Source organism: Acanthisitta chloris, unplaced genomic scaffold (assembly GCF_000695815.1).
Source record: "Acanthisitta chloris isolate BGI_N310 unplaced genomic scaffold, ASM69581v1 Scaffold43234, whole genome shotgun sequence".
NCBI lineage: Eukaryota > Metazoa > Chordata > Aves > Passeriformes > Acanthisittidae > Acanthisitta > Acanthisitta chloris.
In genome coordinates this window covers 1,079-10,097 of record NW_008670613.1, presented here as the reverse complement: position 1 = coordinate 10,097, position 9,019 = coordinate 1,079, and the positions used below count along the sequence as shown (strand labels likewise).

At 41.5% G+C, this 9,019-nt stretch overlaps 1 protein-coding gene across 1 annotated transcript; it reads right to left on the bottom strand.

Annotated features, from left to right (window-relative positions):
* Window positions 1-720: 720 nt before the first annotated feature.
* Window positions 721-6,274, bottom strand: LOC103801321 (gametogenetin-binding protein 2-like; the record flags this gene model as incomplete). The annotated part of the gene is made up of 4 exons (XM_009073730.1): window positions 721-901; window positions 3,460-3,558; window positions 4,210-4,463; window positions 6,194-6,274. Coding segments are annotated over 4 exons (615 nt in total), but the record flags the coding sequence as incomplete, so codon positions are not given.
* Between the last annotated feature and the right edge of the window lie 2,745 nt (window positions 6,275-9,019).

Below are 9,019 nucleotides of genomic sequence, written 5' to 3'. Positions count from 1 at the left end.
GTTTCTGTGGTGAAAGGAAAGAAAACAGCACTATTATTGCAGGTTAGCAGCAGGAACGCTGCCAACACCGTGTTTAATGTCACAGGAGATTAAAGTTACTCTGTTTCCAAAGTGTTATTTCCACAGCACCACCACCCCCACACCCATCTGTGCCCCCACAGTTCCTATCAGAACCTTGAGACTGCTGGAAATTAAAACTTTTTAATCAGCACAGCAGCTACTGTACACATGCAACTATAATTTAGTGGCTTTAGTTTTGCCCTGCAAAAAAGACTTAACAGCACCAGCACTGCAAGTCATAAACAACTGGTATAAAACAGTGATTTACAAGCAACACTAAGCCTGAAATTTGCTTCTGTCAGGTTAGTTCACATGATTTTGAAATGGCACAGAGCTCCCAAAAGGCTCAAAGCAGGCATGATCCAAGATTAGGCTACTTGTCAAAGAGGGACTGAATAGAGACAGTTTGAATGCTTCAAACTGTAAATCATCATTTGATCCGAGCCAAAAAAATTAAGACCAGCAGCTATGACTTCATCCAAGGTGTCTGGATTTCCCCTGGAGCAACAGGTAAAACACAGTATGTCACCATTTCATCTTATCAACTGTCCCAGTGCAACCTGGCAAGGTTCTCCATCACCACAACGCTGAGATCTCCAGTTTTGGAAGGGTATCACAAGAATGCCCTAAGCTTTTAAACACTGTATGAACTCTACAAACATTTTGGTCACAAAACCCATGCAATGTGTTCCTCAGAATGAAGGTGTGAGGTGTTCTTTCCACATACCTGTGTTTTCGTAGGTAGGTTTCTAATGTTTCTAAAAGACAACTAGAGTCAATTAAAACTACTTCATCCCTGCATTCCTGGGACATGAGCTCCCACACATCCATCCAACAACCCCTGCAAAAAAACACAAGAGAAAAACAATGTACATTATCCTGGTGGAGGTTGGAAGAGAAGCCAAGCAAAGCCTCACTGGTTACCTGTCTGCTCTCCTGGGAGGTTCACAGCACAGAATGATGCTACACTTGCTCTCTTGTCTCCTCCTGGCATCATTATGTTTCTGAACTGCTCCTAATTTCTTTGTTCTGAGTCTGTTACTGTTCCCTTCACTGCCACATAGTATTACCAAATAGTTTTCAGACCTATAGCATATACACTTATCAACTAGTTATCCTAAACAAATGCTGCCAGAATGCTGGTGTGTTCCTTCCTCAACTTCAAATCCTTTAGAGTTCAGTCTTAACTTCCAGGGAAGTTTGGGTCAGACGTGAGATGCAAATTTTGCTGTCCATGTTTATAGACCCAGACTCAAGAGGACTTTTTAAAGTTATAGGAGAAAACCAGTAGTCATTAGTACCTGCCAAATTAAATCTCCTCAGACAATTTACTAAAGACAGAAAAAAAGCAAAACAAAATCCCTGACACCCACACATCCACCAGCATAAGGAACCATAAAACAACCTACATTAAACTTCCAAACTCTGTTAAAAAAAAGAACCAAAATAACTTTACCACACACATTTGGATAGGCTAAAAGCACATTATAGAGCAGAGAACAAGCATTAAATATCAAGTCATGGTTACTTACAGGCTTGTCTACCCCTGACACTTCACCACAGTCATTTCTATGTAAGCTCACGGATACAACAGAGAAGGAAAACGGAAAGAAGCACCTCTAGTTCATAATTAGACTACTTACGGATGCTATTCTCTAGTTTATCAGATCATATGGCTTGCATTTATGGGAGCTTAAAATGCTCCTGAGCCCTGAATGGAACTGAGTAGCCACAACCAGGCACAGTGAAACTGAGGACATCAACTCACTCTCAAGTGGTATTAGCTGGTTACATAACTCGTCTAATTAAACACACAATTACAACTCAAAGCCTTTTTTGTGTGTCTGAAATGCCTAACAGATGCAACTCCTCTGAAGGAGTTTCTTGTGAGAAAGTGGAGCAGCAGCTCTAAGTCGACAATGTAAGTTTGCACTGGAAGACAATTCTCTGGAACAACTCCATCTCTGGGCTGGAGATTTTGTGTTCACTGCAGGAGGCAAAACAGTCTGGAGAAACATCAGTACTGCTACACCTGGGTCACTTCTGTACACACCAAAAGGGTTTCACTGAGCAGGAGAGTGCAAGACATGTTTCCTTAGCAAACTACCCTGAATGCCCACAAGCCACAGTATCTGATAAAGCCCCAAGGTTTACCTGCACTGTATTACAATACTGCTCTTGACATCTTCCCTACCAACCTGCCAGCAGCCAAAATACTAAGGGGATTTATTCCAGCATGGATTGAGGGAATAAAGGCAGCATTTTCCTCTCTGCTCATTCAGTTTCAGAATTGTTCTGCCTTGCCAAAATGCTAGCTGCAGGTTGTGTGACATATGTCCTTGCACAGAAAAGCTTAGGCTTACTAAAGATAAAACAACCCCAAAACCCACTTTCATAATGCTATGGATTTGCTTTATTGTAAAAAAAATATATATCACTCTATACCCTCATGATCTTGTGCAACATAAGCTTGAAAGTAATTATAGGAAAGGTCTGAAACCAAAATATAATAGGAGATAATGATTAGTTACCACTATCCTCAAGCAGCACAAGCAAAAGTCAAGTGTCAAATTCCACATGCCTGGTATCCCAGGGGATTTAACTAAACCCAAAGAGACCCAAATCTGCATAGAAAAATACATGTTCTGTAACTGGAAACCACGAGCAAGCTTTCACAGGTTGTGTGCTGAACCAGGAGCAGAACATAAGTGACTACAAAAGGTCCAGACACTCCAGCCAAGCATAGGAGTCTAATTTATTGGTCTTCATATTAAAAAAAAAATATACCGAAGAAACCACGCCACAAACAAGAAACCCCCTGAAATCCACCAGAGATTTACAGGGAGTGTTTTTCTGGTTAACCAGCTGTTTCAAACCACTCCAACTTCAAGACACAGAGGTATATATGCATATTTTCAGTGGTGTATTCAAACATGCTGTCACAGTTTGAGAAAAGCCATTTTATAGAATTCCAGTTTCAACCCTGCACCCAGCCACAAGAAAGGCCTTGCTGAACACTTGTGCAAGGCATTTTTAATAATCCCAAACAAAATTATGGATATGTGCTTAGCATGAACCCTTTCACCTCCAGGGGAGGAAAACCTGCTGATCAATCATTTCGGCCCAGAGCACAAAAACCAGTTTGTCTTTCTAGAGCATTGCTTATATCACAGTGCACAAGTTTTGGGCCCTGAGCATGCCCAAAACTCCTGGTGCTTCTCTTCCTCTCCCCCACAACTATTTGGGTCTGCTATAATCCAGCCAGCTTGGAGATGACTACTCTGGCAAACAGATCACACCCTAAGAACTGATCTCAACGCTTTCAAATAAATTAGCATCAATACTTTGGTTCCTTAGAAGTATTTGAGATTGAATTGTGCATGTTAAACATGAACTCACCCCAAAGGTTTTGGTTTGTGTGTGTCCAGGGAGTGTAATTGACATCTCTTGTTCTTCTTACTTTTGGGAATTGCATCAATCATATCATTCAGTTTGGACCTGTGGAAAAAAAACCACCTCAGTATTCTGAAAACCACTTGACCAAGTTACACTGCTCACGCTCCCAACCTCAATCTCCTCAACTCTGCTCTGACCTTCCCTACTTTTCCTGCTAACTGGAGCAAGAAGAATGAGCTGAAGCCAACTGGAAGGCCAAGGCACACTGTGCTCAGCAGTCACTGTTTGGTCTGTTGACAGCTGAGAAACTAATGGCACTGGAACTATTTATTGTGCTCACCAAATCCAGGAGGTTTCACTTTCTCAGCGTTCCCTTTCTACCCAAGAGTAGAAAGTTTTGGTGGACAGGTGTTCATTAATTTGCTTTCTTATTTTATTTTTCACATGCAAAGTAGTGAGGTGAACAAACACTTTTCTTCCAGAGCCCATGAAAAACCCACAGTGACCGTGGCACGTTCATGGCTAAATGTTTCAATTGCAATCATGGCATTGCAAGTGGTGATAGGAGAGATTAGGTCTTTTGGGTTTGCTTTGTCCCAGTTTAGGCAATAACTAGCCTAACGTGGCTGTAAAAGTCAAGTAATTCAAACTTGGGATAGTTCAGTATCCCCAAAAAGGCTGTGAGGACAAACACCCAGACTCAGCTTTCCTCTCCCCCAGGCAGGAATGATCTGAGCACTCCAAGCCACTCACCCATGCACGTAAAAGAGTGTATAAAGCTTCTTTGCATCAGTCATGCAGCTGCGAGTGACAGAGAGAACCCCCTTGGGCCCCACGGTGAGAGGCTCCAGCGCTGGGTTCCCAGACTCCACCAGCTGGGAAAAGAGTCTCTCCACGCTGCGGCGACAGCCCACGCAGGGCACCAGCTGGGACAGGGCACTCAGCACCTCCCTGGAGGTCACCATCATGGCAATGTTCAGATCCTGCTGTTTAAGCATGCTGTGTCTCTGAAAAAAGGGCAAGCAATCCAATGATTAAAAAAAGGGAGGATGCTAATATTTTTCTCCTCTTGTTCTCTCCTTCTATCATGTTGATGCTGCTCCCAAATAAACATCACACTTCCCTGTCCTGCTCAGGAAAGTCTTTCTCCACCTCAGCACAGATGTTTTAGGAAAAGGTCTCACACACAAACAGTGAGTTTTTGTCTTCTACTCTCACACTCATTTTATCTTTGGCACATGGAAAGGAAATTCATGAACATTCGTTGGCATTTATGGAAATCCCATTTACAACAAACTTGTGCTGCTCAAAACAAGACAAATGAGTAATACTTTTCCTGGAAGGCTAAATGCTATTTCCCATCACAATCCTAATAGCTGAAATCAAAGCAAGCAAACATGACTACTCAGGGTGAAGCATTTTACTCCAGTAGCGAACGTTCAACGTGTGCTATTAATAGAACATTAAAGAGAACACCTTTAAATTTCTTGCATCAATAAACCATCCTAGAGGTGTCTCCTGGTCCCTCTGTCAAACACATCCAGGCACACATATGCACAAAAAGCACATATCCTTCTAGCTGAATTACTGGCTTGGGTTTCATCAACACTGAACTGCCACTGGCCCAGCTACGAAGAAGAGAGAGTTTCTTCCTCACCCACATCTGCACTTGGGATATCAGCACCACTGGTGCTTCCCAAGATCAGGCCTAAGAGCAGAGTCCTGTCAGTGCATTGACTGAGGGTCATTTTGTCCTGGTTATACAAAGCATATAGTGGAATTATAGCTGTATTTGTACAGGGAATGTTTTGCCACGACAGTATTTTCTGTACTGTCATATCACAGCACTCAAACACTCCTAAATACAGAAATGACTTGTCACAACTTCTGGGGAAAAGAAAGAAAAGACCACACAAAACAGCAGAACTCATCAATCCCATGGAACCTGTCAATACATCAACTGAAGAGAGGAAATATTTCCAGTTCCTTTTCTGTAATCCATGCTCTGAACTGTAAAGCTGCCATCAGGTAACACTGAAGGTTTGTGCTCTCTGAGACAGGCACATTAAATCATCTGACAAGTGATACCACTCTGCAATAACCCTCTTTCCTGTAATTAATTTACCAGTCACAGCAAAGCAGGGATGAGCTATTTTCACAACAAGTTATGCTTTACATGCAGCACATGTCTGCACTGCTGCTGTCAAAGCACGAGTGAGGACGTGCAGGCTGCAGAGCAGCAAACTGCTCCGTTCTCTGCACATCAAGTGGCACAATTTTGCAGCTGCCACAGGTGTGACAGTGCTGCAGTTACTTACCAGAGCATCAGCAGGTAAGTTTCTAACACCAAAGCTTCAGGGGTACCACAAAACTCTCTCTCATTTCTCAGCTAACATATAAACTGGCACGTGAATTCCTTCTGGTAAGGCACTAATCACAACAACTCAACCTTAAGCAATGCCAATTTCAACTTGAGAAAGCAATTCTAAAGTATTTAGAAACTGCAGTTTCCATTATAAGTTTTTGCAATTGCCTCCTGACAAGACAACATGCAATCAGTGCTGGGAAACACAGAGAACAAAGCTACCCAGTGGACTTTGGTACCCATATGTGATTGCTCACAGGTGCTGATGTCATTTTAAGTCATTCCTGGAATGACAACCTCCCAAAGGAGCAAAAGCACAAACCTAAGGAAAGCAAACATAATGAATCTTCTTAAACAGGAGGAGGTATTTACCTGAATGAACTGTTTCAGTTGTGCACTGTTATTCTGATGTCCATCGAGGTTCAGCACATTATCAGGAAATTCCATCACCATCTATACAAGAGAGGGGGGAAAAAATATGTAAAAGAGCTTTCAGAAAACAAAGCCAAACACTGAGCATTGGTTGGTTTCCTTTCTTGGGGGAAATAAGGCAGAAATTATGCTAAATGCTCATTTTTCCCCCCGTAATTACTGGAGCTTGGGAAATGACAAAAATAAGTGTTTAAGATAGTGAATGTTTCAGCAAAGGAACTGTTTCATTAATATAATGTTCTGGAGGCAGTTTATAAATGACAACTCTTAAACAGCTCTTCCAGAGAAAGCAAAAGTTGCTAAATGGACCTTCAATGTTTATATTATTTTCTACATGAATTGAGACCCTGTTTCAGCTTTAAAAAAAATGAGACTTCAACACACTGAGATCCAAACTGATCCAAGAGCCAAACTCCATCTATAAAGCTATGAAGAAACAGTCACAACAGTTTAATGACATTCAACTCCTCCAAAGACCAATTTAAAACCATATTAACCCAAACAGGTACTCCAAGGCACAGTTTGTTTTGTATGATTGCAGCTGCAGCTCTCAAGAGGCCCAAAGTAAAATGTTAAGCCTAGAGAACAATGTGATTACTTGTAAGTAATTAATAACGTTTCTTATCAAATTACTGAGCAATAAAAAAGGAGGGGAATTTCTTGTTGGGGGATGGAAATCAGTAAAAAAATAGTTTTCAGGCAAAAGTCCACCTTTATAACCAGGGAGTAAAATGAAAGCAACTAGAAAAGTATATTATCTGAGAAATTTGCCAATATGAAGACTGAAAGTTCACTTGAAAATCTGAAAGACAAAGCAACAACTTCGGTTAATAACTCTAAACTAATCAACCCCAAATGAAATTGTCTGATTCATCCTTTTTCCTCCTTCCACCTTCCCTCGGTTGACTAGTAAAGGCAAATTCCCTGCTGTCTGCATAATTGCCAACACTACCTCCAGAGAACTCACACACTTTTACAGGCACTCCACACTACTCCAAAATAAACAGCTATTCTCTGAGGCCAGAAAGCAAGGCAATGTTTTGATCTCCCATGTGCTAGAATCTCAACATTAGCACAGCTGCCTTATCTTTGTGCAGAACACTGCCACAACCAGTGCCAATTCCAACCTCCCCTGCATTTCTCTTCCAGTCTCCCTTGCCCCTGATCCAGCCACAGCAAGCAGCAGCACAAGTTTTTGCTGCAGAATTACAGGTTTCCTACATGGCTAATTTGATGTTTCTGAGGGGAATGAGCTACAAGTAAAAGTAAAAGCTCTACCTGCTAATAACAGAGACAAGAGATAAATCTGCGTATTTTTTCTCCTCCTCACCTTCATCTCCCACTATCAGACAACACCCTGAGGTATTCTGTACAACAGAGCAAAAAGAATCAAAGGCTAAATTAATTCATGTGTCTGATGAGATTTTATTAAGTGGTTAAACATCAACCACCATCACACCCTGAACTGGAAGGAAAAAAAAATAAAATCCCCTAATACCACATCAAATGGAATGCCTCCTAGAAATCATAAAAGCTGCTTAAGAAATGAAAAGGGTTCAATATTTAAACCTCCTTTAATTTCTAGCTGAGCCAGGAGGAACAGAGAAGTGTGGCAGCGAGCAGTTCATTCGGAGCAGCAGCATCTCACTGCACCTGAACTGCAGCCTGGACCACTACAAAGCAAAGCCACAGCCTCAGAGCTCTGTGGGCCACTCACTGCTAATCTGCCCTCCCTGATTCACTGATTCTAGATATAAGGCACAGATGAAGTCTTCCAGCTGACTAACAGACACGTTAGTCCTATTATTTTTTGCAATCTGAGTTCTAAAAGAGGTCAACAGAAGCCAGTTACTATCAATAAGCAGCAGGATTTTTACAGATAGTGCTGCAGATGTGAAATTCTGTTTCCAAGACAAATGAGTGTCTTGGAATACACTCATGAAGGATTTAAAAATAAATTATAGATGACAGACAAGGAAGCTGAGAGTTCATTCCACTTGCTTCTGCAGATTTATTGAATAAAAGCCTCCAGAAACCACCTAGAAATCCAACTACTTTGTAACAGCAGTAACGGAAGGGAAGAAAAATGGACCCAAGTTAAGATTTCTTCATGGTGAGGATGACTTGCACTTGCAGAAATGCCTTTCCCTCCACGTGGACACAAAACTCATTTACAGCTACAGCAACCCTTCAATCACAAGTGTGGTGTAAAAAGTAGAAGGACAGCAACAACACAGTGTAATTACACAAAGTTTGGGCCTGGAACTAAACCACAAATGGAATTTTAGAGCTGCTGAAGTCATTCATCTACCTGACACCTGGCAGAGCTGAATTTTCACTCTCTCTCTCTCAACCTGTAACACATAGCAAAGGTAACAAGAGCATGGGAAGTCCACAGGACACAAGATAATGGGTAATTTTCACTAGGGAGTCCAGGGAAAAAAAAACCAAAAACAGAGAGAAATCCAAGACGTTAAAACTCCATGGGGAATGGACGAAATTTTAAAGGTGTGGCCAAGACACCAAAAAAAACCCCCCAAACTTACACTACTCCTGCAGTGTTGAGTTTTCCAGGTGATCAACCCCTCCAGGTACTGCTTTGCATAATTTAGGAGGAGCTTAGGGAAAACTTTACCTGATTTATAAACACAGTTAACCAGAGATAACATAAAGTCAAAACCAGTGATGATATTTGGTGAATTAATAATATATCTCCACTCCAAACTGAAAGACAGCAAAGGCCCTTTCTACAGATGCAGCAAAACC